Source organism: Paralichthys olivaceus, chromosome 21 (assembly GCF_024713975.1).
Source record: "Paralichthys olivaceus isolate ysfri-2021 chromosome 21, ASM2471397v2, whole genome shotgun sequence".
Taxonomy (NCBI): domain Eukaryota; kingdom Metazoa; phylum Chordata; class Actinopteri; order Pleuronectiformes; family Paralichthyidae; genus Paralichthys; species Paralichthys olivaceus.
Genome location: NC_091113.1, coordinates 7754892 through 7769183, shown reverse-complemented (window position 1 = coordinate 7769183; position 14292 = coordinate 7754892). Strand labels below are relative to the sequence as shown.

General features: G+C 41.8%; 1 protein-coding gene across 4 annotated transcripts in view; it reads left to right on the top strand.

Annotated features, from left to right (window-relative positions):
* Nucleotides 1-725: 725 nt before the first annotated feature.
* The window catches only part of pax2b (paired box 2b), a 31122-nt gene continuing 17555 nt past the window's right edge, over nt 726-14292 (top strand). The window contains exons 1-5 of one of the 4 annotated variants that reach the window (XM_069517618.1): nt 726-2385; nt 4035-4200; nt 4698-4913; nt 8055-8134; nt 8545-8664. In XM_069517618.1, the coding sequence (XP_069373719.1) occupies nt 2343-2385; nt 4035-4200; nt 4698-4913; nt 8055-8134; nt 8545-8664 (625 nt within the window). In that variant the 5' untranslated portion in view covers nt 726-2342. The remainder of the gene's footprint in view (nt 2386-4034; nt 4201-4697; nt 4914-8054; nt 8135-8544; nt 8665-14292) is intronic. The other 3 variants (XM_020083508.2, XM_020083512.2, XM_020083510.2) reach the window with 3 other exon arrangements.

Genomic DNA, 14292 nt, shown 5'->3' with positions numbered 1-14292 from the left:
CAAAAATAACAATTTCAGCATCCCCCAACCATACACTGCTTATTTTTTGCAGTGGGGAGCAGGAGAGGGAGGGAGAGAACTGAGGAAGGGGTTGATGCTGGTGATGGTGGTGGGGGTCTTATAGGGTGAGGTGAAAAAAAGAAAAAAAGAAATGTAGCTTTAAGGGAAATGTGCAGCCGGCTGTGAAATTACAGCCTATAGTGCTACATATTGTACCAGAAGCTCGCTCCAAAAACAGTAAGAGAAAGAGAAATCATCCCCTAACCTGACCAGGAGGCACACCGCGAGATGTGGCCCTCTGCCCCCGAGAGGTGCCCCCGCCTCCCCCACACAGCCCACCTGACAAACCCCCAGCCCCAAAAACTCACCAAATGTGTGAGAGAGAAAAATAAACATGGAAAACCACCATATATGATGTATTTTATTTTGAAATTATTTTATCTTTTTTACATACATTTATTAATATAAAATTATTATTATTATTATTTTGAATTATATCACTATTGTAGCGTTTTTGTCACTTCAGATATATGGAAATAAACGACTTATTGTGTGAAAGTGAAAGATTTATTGAAACGTATTTGTAAAAATAATTTCTATTAAATTTGTATACATTTGTATAGTTTATTATACACACACATATTTATATATATATTATAACATGTATATGTATAACTAATATATATTTTAGTTATACATATACATGTGTAAGGTATAGAAACAGATAATCCACATATCGTGGAAAAAAGAAAAGTAAAAAAATATATGTTTTGCATATTTAAATATATATTTACATATTTAATACAGGCAATTTCTACAAAAGTACATATTGCCTATATTAATTTATTTATACAGGTCTATCGATTTTGGGGGGATTTTCCTCTAATTCAGTTTTTTTAATGAATCCAAGACATATGACTCCATTATGTCATATACATTTGTTTACACTGCAGGTGTAGACCATCAGCTACATGGATCAATAACTCGTCCATAATTTGTTCCTGAAAAATATTTGGACTTCCCAGTTTGACCACAGGCTCTCAAGTGCACCCCAACTTTTACTTTTTAGGGGACTTTGACAGCACCTTCAAATCTGAGAAACTATACAGCGCCATCTACAGAAGCTCGGCGGCACTGCTACGTGCAGATGCAGTCTCACCACTGTACTCGCAGTACGGACCATGCACTGCAATCATCACACCATCAGGAGAACGGAAAGAAAAAGGTAAATACATCTGCGTGACATACAAATGAGCCGCCAGTCTAACACCGGATTCTTAAAGTTAAAGGACGAAATAAAGGAAAGAAAAATATGTATGTGCCTACTTGTAATCCAGTGTGAATATAAAGGCAAAAAAAAAAAAGAATAAGAAAAGAAGGATTGAGCTAAATCCAGGTGCGGATCTGACCACACTGAGATGTCCTGAATATTCCCAGAGACAGGATAGTCCAAGTAATCAGAGGAACACACATTTAAAAAATACTCTCTCATTGATTCAAAACTTCCAGTAAGAGATCTTATAATTCTCAGCAGTTCTAATGTCTAATAAACTCTCAGATTCCTTATTTATCTGCCTCCTCTTCCTTCCTGCCGCTGTGTCAGACCCACAGACCTCCTCGTTTGGACCCTCGTTTCTTTTTTTCCTCTCTTTTTTTCCTCTCTTTTTTTTGGCGTTGGCGAATCACAAAGTGTTGGCATCTATTGCCTTTGTCTGACAAGTCATCCATATAAGCAAAAAAGGGGGGTCTGCAGAGGGGAGGAGAGGGGGGAGAGAGAGAGAGAGGGAGAGAGAGGAGGGGAGGGTTGCAGCTTTTAGAAACCACAGACACAGAGAGAGAGGCTTCATTCCCAACCCCAAAGACCCAGCCTCACGCATCCAGCGCGCAAAAGAGAGAGAAACCCCCGAGAGGTGTGTGTGTGTGTGTGCGGTTTCTCCACCGGTTTCCACGCGTGAATCGAGGCCACCAGGATTGAGGAGATACCCGGGCCCCCCCCCTGCACACTGGACCTGCACGTTTCATTCCGCGGTGTGCTCCTCGGTTCGCTGTTGAGAATTACCTCTGGTCACCCCGGGCTTTGCACAGAAAATACCGACAAACTGCGGGTCGAATTTCGGTCATGCTGCGCACCTGCCAGACCTCCGCTCCTCGACCGGACTGTTGAAGAAGAAGAAAGGCAACTTTTGTGGGGGAAGAAGTTGCCATCAGATCGCATCGTTGGGGGGGCAAACCGAGTCCCTCCATCCAGTAGAATTACCTCTCTTTTTTCTTCACATCTTCATCCTCGATAGGAAGGCGAAACGGCGACTTCAGTTGATTATCTGTCTTTCCTTTGCTATCCAATGGATATTCACTGCAAAGCAGACCCCTTCACTGCGATGCACCGTAAGTACCACAACCTGAGTTTGTCTCCCACTGCAGCTCTCACATGCACGCGGGTGAAAAATACAAATAAGCTGAAGAAACGTGTCGTTTCTTCATAAAATACAAAGGCCCACCGCAGAGGTTCCTGTGCGCAGAACGCGTCTTTGCGCATTAACAGAAAGACAAGTTACGAGCTGTAATAAACTGGCACAAGGAAAACAGAGAGAAACGTGGAAACATAAAGCTGCTGCTGGAATAATCGTCTCCTGACATTGCACACTTCTTCTCCTGCGCGCAAATTGAAGCCAAAATGGTGCGTGGATTTCTTTAGAAGATGCCACAACACTTGTACGCAGAGCAGAGCTGTGCAGAAATTAAACTTGTGATAGTAAACAAAGAACATGCGTTGGCAGGTGCTCAGTCATTTACACGTGCATCAGCCTGCAGCTTCCCGCGCACTGTGTGTTTAGGCCTAATAAGTCAGGACTCACATTAGTTACACATCTATTATTCACATTATCCCAATAACATCCAGCCCCGCAACTCCAATTCAAGTCCACGTGTAAGTGTGGTTTACTTGTAATTCGGTGGATGAATAATTCATGACCTGTTCTTTCACTAAAATAATACGTAATATGAGTAATCAAAGCTCGTTCAATTATTTAAAATGACCGAGTGGGGAAAATGAAGGAGCTTGTAACTTAACACCAAACATGAGGTGCAGCATGGAGAAAATATGAAGTCTGGGTTTTGACTGTGAGAAAGTACTAAAGACTGAATCAAATTCATATTTTTAAAATTATGTATTTAAAAATGATTAGAAATAGGAGTTTTGTGGCACATGTTCATCACTGGATTTAATGTGCTCATTGTTCAAGATGCATAATAAATAATGGGAAATTCAAAAATGTCAATGCTGCATGATTAGGTGCTCAGGGGTTCAGTGTAACATGTTTTATATAGATTTATATAATTTAATAATATCATTATCACAATTACTGAAATATTCCCACTCTATTAATTATTAGTTTAAGGAATTTTGATTAGAAATTTTAAAGTTGAATATAATTTACACTGTTTTATAATAGAGTGGGAGTTTTAAAAAAACAGGACAAAAACGTGCAAATATATATTGTAAATAAAGCTGCAGTGTCAATTATACTTGTTAAGAAAATAAAGATAAAAAATATTTGCAAAAGAGACATTAATCAGTAAAGTAGTTTTGTTGTGATGTGATCATCTCAAGTTTATATTTCCTCAAATTCAATCTCATCCTCATGTATCTATTAATTATTTAGAATAATTAGAAGAAGTACTAAAGACCATTGAAATATTTTAACTTGGTCAATGAAACGCTGAAAACACAGAAAAGTGAAACGTCACAAATATAACAGAGAACAATCACATACAATAACAGGAAGAAATTAAATATTTCAATAAAAAGAATTGAAATAGTAAAATAATATTTTCTATATAGAATCATTCGTGCATTTAAAATAATAAATACATATAAATCCGCCTGCTCCATTAGAATGAGCAGGAGACTGACCTGTCTTTAATATAATATAAAATGGTACTTCACATTAAAAACACAGCCTTCACTCACCTTCTCCGTTACGACCTTATGTAATGTTACGGTTGTGTGTGTGCTGCTGTTGTGTCCCACGTAGGGCACGGAGGTGTGAACCAGCTCGGCGGGGTGTTTGTGAACGGCAGACCCCTCCCGGACGTGGTGCGGCAGCGGATAGTGGAGCTGGCCCACCAGGGGGTTCGGCCCTGCGACATCTCCCGGCAGCTGCGGGTCAGCCACGGCTGCGTCAGCAAGATCCTGGGCAGGTAATGGCGCAAACTCTGCGGACAAAGCATTACGCATAGATGTAGGTGTAGAGCCTGATGGAAGGGAAGCTTGAATCTCCAAAACTCAGCCTTCAATTATCAAATGTTACAGCATTTTTAGAATATGTGTAGAGTGCAGGTGGTGTGATTGTGCATATAAGTCTTTTGGAAAAGAAAAAAAACGCAGCAGACCAGTCTTGAGATTTAGATGTGTGGTGTATTAACGCATGCAGAAATGCGTTTTTTCTTGAATTTGAATTACTCTTTAAGCAAGTTTTTTTTTTTGTTTTTAACGTTTAAAGTAACGATTTTACTCAGGAAACCCGCAGGCTTCATGTTTTGCCCAAGAAAAGTTTAACTTTTGCAGCCTTTTTTGTTTAAACACCTCCAAAGCTTATCGTCTATGTGCGTAATATTAAGTTTGCAACAATATTTAAGGCATGTTGTGTGGGGAGCTCTCCTAAGCAGTGTGCGTTAAATATTTCAAACAATTGCAGCCTGATTGGATTTTACAGATACTATGAGACTGGCAGCATCAAACCAGGGGTGATCGGTGGCTCCAAACCCAAAGTGGCCACGCCAAAGGTGGTGGACAAAATCGCAGACTACAAGAGACAAAATCCCACCATGTTTGCCTGGGAGATCAGAGACAGACTGCTGGCAGAGGGCATCTGCGATAACGACACTGTTCCCAGCGTCTCATCAATTAACAGGTAGGAAATAAAACGTGCAAAATATTTATACGTAATGTGGATATTCTGATTTCTTTTTTTTGCAAATGGTGCAGGGGGTAAACAGTCTTATGCGGAGCGCAGGCTGAGCGCACATTGGTACCCATGCCTCTCAGTGTTATCTGTGCAGAGCGCACCACGCACACCCACCATGCGCACAACAGAATATTATTGTTTGACCAACTTTGTGCTGCCCGGCACGTCGAGGCTGCAGCCCCGCTGGTCTCTGAGGTGCAATTCAATCTCTCACACCAAACTCCCTCAACAATCAGCAGTACATCCAGGACTGAGTGAATCTGTCGAGATGAAAACCGATCAATATTCGGTGACCAGATCCCGTGGCGCTATAAAGCAGGCCAGTTTTCTTTAGCACATCTAATGTGCTGGAGAAAGCTGCTGCACACACAGAGAGAACGATAGAGAGGAGAGAGAAATACATGGCTTTTGTGCAAGATGTAATTTAGAAGAAATGGAGTGAGGAGGATAACTGGAGGGAGATGCACTTTGTTAAATGTTGCATCATGTGAAAATAATCATGACGAAGAAAATGTATATTTTATAATGAGGCCAAAACTGAGCCTTAAAAATCACTTTCTTTTTAAGCTCCTAATTTGAAATCCTTGCTTTATAATTCAAAGAGCTGCGGCCTAATTAATACTGATACATCATTAAGATGCATGAAGGTGCAATTGCAATTTCGCATTAATTGTGCCATTAAAACAATAAAAAAATAATGAAGCTAAATAATCTAAATGTAACATCTTTCAGTTTTCTTAAAGAAAGTCATTGTAGTTTGAGAGTGGCTGCTACAGGAGGACCCAGGACACCCCCTTACTCACCCTCACCCTCCACACTACACACACCCACCAGCGACCCCCCCACCAGAGATCCCTGGTGATGAACTTTGGTTAAGAGGCACTGTTCCATAGAGCCAGCATCAGCATTACATTTTAATGAGCTGATGGGAGAGAGCGCGGACAGCTCTGCACAAGACATCTTTTAAATAGAGAAAGGCTGAAGAAAATTCATTTCATGCTTCGTGGCTGCTTAAAAAGCCCCATTTAAGGAGGCTCAGACACATGTATGTGATAAATTCAAAATGTACATTAATATCATTAAAAGGGACCTTATAATTTTTTTTTTCTCTTCGATTCCAATTAAAGCTTTCTATTTTGGAGCGGGGAGGGAGGGAGGAGGGTAAGAAGAAGAAGCCTTGTGTGTCTTTGTTTATGTGGCAAATTAAATTGTGAACACAAAGAGCTGTAATTCTATCAGCCGAATATGAAAGCTACTTTGAATTTCTATTATGGCTTAATGCTGAATTATTTCTCTCTTTTTTTTTTGGAGCAGAGGAAATGTTAAGACTTCAATGTGGTGCTGTGTAGTCTGGTGACACACACACACACAGTCAGTGACACATACACGCAAATGAGAAGACACTAGCATTTGTTTTGATTTAGCTGGAGCTAAATATTTCAATACATGTTGGAAATCCTAAAGAAGCAGTCTGTGAAAAATCAATGAAAACATCACAGCAGCAGATTTGTCTCCACATTATCTGAAGTGAGGTGAAAAAGTGATTTTTTTTTTGTGGTCTAAAAATAAACAAGAAGTTTCGGAGGGGCTTTCCAACTTAAGACAATTCAGAAAAAAAACAAAAAACCACTGGAGCAGAGTCTTTTCCAGTTGAGTGGTTGTGAGTGGGGCCAGCCGTGGGTTTCTGTGGCAGACTGTCTGACCTCGGGACTGTTGACAAAAGAGGACGCTCCATTTAAACACCTTTCCCCCGCATGCATTATTAAATGCTACCGAGATAGTGTTGTACTACATGTCAGGGCCACCACCAACAACCAACAAGTAACGCTACCCTGCTGCCAGACATAAGAAAAGAGGTCCTCAATGGTGCTTGATATTATTGATTCAGAAGTAAAGCAATTTTAATATTTCTTCAGGGGATTTTCAGCAAGAGCCAAGCCATTAATTCATTCTCCCAAATTGCTTATTCAATATCACGAACATGGATACCAAATAAAGTCTTTGGATTTATGTAGCACGCACAAGTCAAGGGGTCGAATAACTGTTATGGGGAGAAGTGAAAAAAATTAAAACATCAATATGCGCTCTGTGGAAAAGCTTGTTGTTAGGTAGCTTTGCCTCCAAGGGGAGTTCTCTTTTTTCATTTGTGACAGTGTTGGATTTATTCCTCTGCAGCCTCCTGGCACCTTGCACCAGAAACATCAATATCCAAATCATCTCATGTGTTTGGAGGAGGGAAAATAAAAGGAGAGGAGTGTATTTTGTGGTTTAAAATCAGAATTTAGGTGCCAGATATTGTCTGAGCGAGTAAATCCTTTCAGTAAAATCGACAAATAATTAAGACCAATCAAGCGAAATCTGAATCATGTAAAGAAATCAACCATAAAAGGTTCTGGGGTCCTCACCCGACCTCTTCCCCCCCCTGCTCTCTAAAATAGCTCCTGTGGCGTACATGATGAATAGTTTTAAAGTTTACAAATTATTGTGACAGCTCCCTTTCTCCCCAAGTGCCATTCAGATTAAAGGAATCTAATGCTGGCGTAAGCTAGTGCAAGGCAATAAGGAACTATTGCTTTCCTGTCACATATAATTTATAGCTTTCTATTTGCATCTGTTTGCCCGTGTGACTAATCCCCAACTTTTTCTCCCCAAGCCCCGATCAATACAACCTCATCCACACAGGCACACGGGGGCCGCTGGTTCCTACAGAGATGTTTGATCTGGGGAAGCAAAAAGGCTCCTGCAAATGGCCCCCGTGAAACCCCCGTTCACAGAGGGGGAGAGAGGGAGGGAGAGGAGTGTGTGTGTGGGGAGGGGGCTGATTAGTGTGGGCCAGGTAGAGTCAGTGAAGCCGATCATTGAGGTGAATTGATGTGATTTCATGCTTTGTTTGCAAGATCACTCAGACCAAAAGTGCAATGAAGACTTTTCTCCACATCTCACCTTTAAGGTAGAGGCACTGACCAGATCCCTTCCCTCCGCCTATGAGTGGTGCTTGATATCTTCATCACACAGTATCTCCATAGTGAGAAATGGGTCACAGAAAACAGCAGTGACAGTTGTGTTTCCTTTGCCTTTCCCCTGCAGGATCATCCGAACAAAAGTCCAGCAGCCTTTCCATCCATCTCCTGACGGGACGTCCCTGTCAGCGCCAGGCCACACTATAGGTAAATATAAAGCATAGCACATATTTACAAGCATACAGGCTACAAAGTTGTGTGTTTGTGTGCGTTCGTTTGTTAGTTCAAAGGATTACGCAAAATGTAGAGGATGCATTCCTACGAAACTTGGTGGAAGGATGTGCTATGAGAGGGAAAAACACATTTCAGTTTGGTGCGGATGCTAGAATTATTATTTGTGCGATTTTCAGTATTTTCCTTGATTTCTCAGAGAATAATGTCTGGATCTAGATGAAAAAAAATGGTCATATTAGGGAAATATTTGAGTTAATGCAATTTGGTGTAGATCCAAGAAAAATCTGGATTTAGTGAATTTAAATGGGGACTGTTGGGCCTTGGCAGAGGTATGTGCTCTCTACTAAGTGATAGTATACTTATTTTTTGTTTTGTCTCCTCAGTACCAAGCACAGCCTCTCCGCCTGTAACCAGCGCCTCCAATGACCCTGCAGGATCCTACTCCATCAATGGCATTCTGGGTATTCCGCGATCCAACGGTGAAAAGAGGAAAAGAGATGAAGGTAAGAAAGTTTCTTGTCATTAGGCGAGAGAGGAAAAAAACACTGCTTGAGTTCAGTATTAGCATAGAGAATATATCTAAAATCTAAAAAAAAAAAAAAAAAAGAGGGAGCGTTATGCTGCAAAACCCACTTTGCTGAGTTTGCAATTACAACATTAAAAAAACCTGCTTCAGTTCCAGAAGATGACCCTTATAAAACACCTACGTCTGAACTCTGTTACACCGCTGTGTCAATCTGCCAAGGAGTCTTTTGATTTGAAGACACGACCTCCGCTGTTGTCTCCTGCAATTAATCTTTATGGAAGTGATTAAAGGGCTTTAGATAATTACATGTCAAGATGATGTAGCCAACCACCCAGGTCAGTCAAGAGAGCAGCTATATAGCTCTGTGGAGGCCTTCTCTTTTTTTTTTTTCTCCCCTACAAAAGTGGTTCCACTTGTGCTGCTGCAGAAGTAGCAGGTTAGTGGATATAAGGGGGCCTGAGGCGATGTAGATTATTGGTTCTGTAAGCAATAGGCTTCCTTAATGTCACTACATAAGCAGCTGATGAGAATAGCTAAACAGATGCACTCATGTTACGAGGCGTGCGCGGGTATGGAGGGATGATGTGGCTGCTGGAGAAGGGGCAGTTATATCAAACAGGGCCGGGGAATGAGTGCCTTATTTCTGCAGTGCTCCGGAATGAGAGCTAATCAGAGCACGGCAGCAGTTTGCATAGCGTCTTCTTTGTTCTGCCGTTGGTTGAGAAGCGCAGGGGTTTGCGGGATATTGAGTGGAATTGATGTTTTATGTGCGTGCGGGGAGGGAGGGGATGACTAATGACCTGTCAGAGGTAGATTTCCTGGCAAAGATATAAAAACCAGCATGACGTGGACATGGCAAATGACATAATCAAGTCTTTCCCTGTAAGATATGCCATCGCGGCAGCATAATGCAAACGTCTGGTATTTTCAAGGGTTCATTTTCAGTCGTTGGAGGACCTCTCATATTAGCCAGGGTGTAATGTCTAGTCACTGAATGATAGAATGCACACATTTCTATGCAGATTGCTGGTGAAGGGCAAAGAGGTATTAAAGGGCATGGAGAGGACTAAGGTGTGTGTGTGTGTGTGTGTGTGTGTGTGTGCGAGGAGGAGAGGTGGCCTGTTTTGTGGAGGTCTTCCAGGTGACAGCGCCATGTTTCTATGGCTATTCAGTCTCAAATGATTCCCCTGATGTGCTGCCATTTCTGTGATTTAGGTGCTCGGCCGGTATTGCGATGAAAGAGAAGAAAGCTGTGTGTGTGTGCGCGGATGGAGTGTGTGTTCACGTGTGTGTTTATGTCAGGGTAGGACTTGTACTCAGGTTGGAGGGGGTGGAGTGGTTCCTATATACTCTCTCAACATCCAGCTGGAGCCTACCTGCAAAACCACGGGGTCAGGGATACTTTATCTTTCCAAAACATAAACCGCAGGCATTGACCACACACACAAACACAAAAAAACACACACACAAAAAACACACACACAAAAGTGCAAAAGCAATGTCTCGCCTCAAGCCTCAGTTTGTAAGAATAGTATATTATGAACAAAGTTACCCTGTAGACACTGTTGTCCTGTTGCTGTCTTAAAGTGAACCTCACCACAATAAAATGCCAGAATTCCTACATTTGGTAACTGTTGGTCCAAAAATGTCCTCTGCAACTGAGCCATAACATTGTGTGCTATGTATTTAGTGTGTTGGGACAGTAGAGATGTTTGTAATCTTTGCAACCATTAAGTTCTGGTGGAAATTGAGGGTCACCTGGAAAACATTGAGTGCTCTTATTTTGAAATTCAGGTTGCAGTGCCAGGTTGTCATACCCGAATGTGGGCCTAAATTACAATGTAGGATTTTTCTTGTGGGTGTAGTGTGGAAGGAAAATAATCCCAAATAATAGGACTGGTTAATAAAATTAATTCATAAGTGTACATTACAACATTTTCCAAATCTTTGACCATGTTTGAGAAATGTGTCTGGCCGCATCAACCAGGGCCGTAGCATTTAAAACACTGACAGATGTAGACTAATTTAAGTGGAAATTAATTGTCATCAGAAAAGATGGTACTTTTATATCTGTATGTGTCTTAAATCACAGCTTCAGCATCAGGTTGTCATCACCTGTTGTGAGAAATAATGATGCAGGGTTGAAATTGAAAGACAATAATCACTAATAACAGAAATGGTTAATTAGATAAATTCAGTAAAGTAAAACAAAAATTCTTCAGCCACTTTTGTGAAAATCAAGTGTCATCAGTAAAGAAATACTTTTATTTTGAAATGTAGGCCATAGTTTCAGAATGTAATAACCTGTGGCACATATGGCCCCAAAATAACCATGTGTTGTGTGTGTGGGTGTGGGTTACTGAAAACCATTACACTTCCCATATTTGCATCAAACTGTTTTAAGGGGCTGGTTTTCTTAAAATATTTTGGGAAATGATCATACACTATAATCGTTAGCTTACTGGAAAGACTGTGTTTCACCGAACAAAGAGATATTAATTCTCAAATTAAATCATTGAACAGTCAGAAACATGTCTGTGTGCTATCTCACTGTTTCATGGTCTTTTTTTTTTTCCTGTGTTTTGTTGTTGCCTTGTTTGCGTGTTTTGCTTCACTCAGTAGGAAGAAGTCTATAGTCAGTTAATGCTCGGATTAAATTTCCTCACAGCGCAGTAGCTCGCCTGAGTCCTACTTAACTTGGTAAGCCTCATGATGATTATGGCACAAGCAGTCATTACCAAGGCCCGAAAACATGAACAAAAATGAGCGAAGGGAAGGGGAGAGGAATGGAGGGGAAGGGTTAGGGAGGGAGGGGGCTGTGCAACACAAGCTGTGCCGGTGAAATGGATTGGCTGCGTCGCCCAGAGTATTTGTTTTTAGGCAGTGGCTGTGGCTCGCTGCCAAGTCGGGGCAGACAGCTCCTGAGTTTCCAAGTCAGCAGTGCCCTTAAAAAAAGGTCCCCCCCATTACAGGAGGGATGTAGAGATAATGTAGTGTGACACACGTTATGTACACTGGGTCTCAGCGAGAGGAGCTGCGGGGACACAGGTGTCATAAGAGCCATTAATTTGCTACTGTCACGTGTTATTGCAAATTAAAAGTAGCATGTTACACTTGGCAGCCATAGTTGCAGAGGGGCAGAGAGGGAGAGGAAGGGAGAGGGAGAGAGAGACCCCTGGAGATGGTGTCTTCGGTGACCATAGCTGTCCGCGCGTTTTACAACGTGACATACTGTATATTAGAATTTGCAATTCTGCAGAGAAAAGCTATTACCTCACACATTAACATCCAAGTGCCCCGACACCCGCCTCAACCCTGCATCCCAACCCCCAACACCCACCACAGACATGGTGGGCTCCAGAAAAGACAAAGGAGAATCTCATGCTTCTTCTCAGAGGGCGAATTGAGCGTCTTTCATAAAGCATCTCATGTTTAAGTACAAATCTGCTTTCAAGGGTGTTTTTGTTCACCTTCTTGTTAGCAGAGAATGTGCGAGGGAGTTGAATTGACCTGCCTGGAGGTCTGTTGAGAACATGCAGTGTCCATGAAGTGTGTCCGGGCTTTCAAAGTCACACCGCACGTCTTTTCAGAGTGGCCCGCAAACCGCACAATCGGACCGGCAGTCGATTCTTAATTTTCAGCAATTCTGAATCCGAACGCTTCCCTCGCTTTGTGTCGACCTTTCTTCTTGATTTATGGGCGAAACACCGAGAGAGAAATTTCATGTTAAGACGATCATCATATATTTCGAGAGCCAACAACAATAGCTGGTGGCAGCCAGAATGGATGTGATTCTGTGCTTCAGTAGCTGTTGAATTAATTATTTCTCATCTCTGAGCGTCATGAGGGCTGAACGCGCGCACGGATGGAGATGAGTGATGGAGCGAGCCGCCGTCACACCCCGCTCTGTGTATCAGCATCTGTTTTGGGCGAGAGGAAGAATCAACAGAGGAGCTGAGGGTGCATTGAAATGTCACCACCTCACTGCAACGTCCAAATTAGATTAATAAAGCTTTTAAAAGCTTTGAAACATCGGAGCCTAAACTGTCGCTCTCTGACAATTAATTGTTTGGTTAATAAAGTGTCAGAAAAAAAAAAAAAAAACTGTTTTTCAAAGCCAAAGGTGACGTCTTCATGTTTCAAAATCCCCATATTCAATAACTGATTACAAATCTTTGATCACTGACTCTTTTTTCCTTTACCATATAATCCCTTCCAGCGCTAAACACGGCTCCTCTGTGATGCTGATTTCATTTATGTTTACATAATCAAAACATTCAATTAGAAAAACAAAATGCAGCTGAGTTCATCCAATTTGATGCAAATGAGTTTTAATTTGATTTCATTTAGCCAGAAATTGAATCAGGCGGGAAATTATGGAGGTGTATTATTGTGAAATACATAATGTGTTGAGGGAACGAGAGCGTATGTATGTTGACATGTTATTTAAACAAGGGGCAGACTTTTGGGAAGGGAGGGGGGAGCAGACTTTTCCGTGACCTTAAGGCGCTAGCTGAACCCCTCGTGCTTCTAACAAGAACTTAGAAAATCAGTTTTAATTTGCACGGAGGAGTTTAAACTCTTACTCTGAAATCATCCTCCTCAGAGAGAAACTACTATTCATCTTCAATCTACGCTTCATTCATGATGATTCTTCTGTTTTTGTTTGGCGCGCAGTCGATCAGACTCGCTCCCAGACCCCAGAGTTGCGTTGGCTAAAGCCCTCCCGCTGGGGGTCGTAACCCCTGGGTGCCGAACCCGCAGAGAGGAGTCGGCTTTCTCGAGCTGGTTATCTGATCTGATAGAGGCTGCTCCCTCGTTACTGGAGTGTTAATACCGACCGATGTCAAGATGAATACACTCAGCTCCCGTGATGATCAATAAACAACCACAGAGCAGGACAAGCATGTAACGCACCAACAAAAGCCACTGTGGTCAAAGATTAGTATCACCGCTGCACAATGGGCAGATTTGGAAATGTCCAAATATTGCATCTGACTTGTATTGACGACGATGCTAATAGACACTTAAAAGCACATGAAGACGAGTGTTTCTCTTTAACAACACATATATCAATGAGCATTATTAAAATATGATTAGTTCATTCTAATAAAAAATAGAACGTCAGTTGTCGACAGGAAGCAGTTAATTCACAACAATCACCCAAGTCATCATTTCTACAACTGCTAGAGGACGTTGTCACTTGAACCTACACAAGTTTTGTTTTTGAGATTTCTTGGGAACACCAACTAGAAAATGTTCAAAACAAATACTTAAAATTGATTCACGCCCCTTGATTAGGCATAATTAGGCTGCACGGCTACGTAATTGTCGCTAGAATCATCTTCATCCGCAGGACACAGTTGCTGCTGATTTGTCAGGTGGGACTCAGTGGCTGGGAGGGCAGATGGGACTGTCGTCGCTCTGAGTGGGAGGACGAGTGCGTAGGTTGACCCAGGATGGTTTGTCTTGTGTGTGGGAAGTGTATTCTACAGTGGTGAATGAGAAATATGGCGAGGGTGGGTATTGATCAGGTGTTGTGGCTCGGGCTGGCTGATGGAAAGTAATTAATGACTCTATTTGCTTTGGTAGCAAAGACAACAAC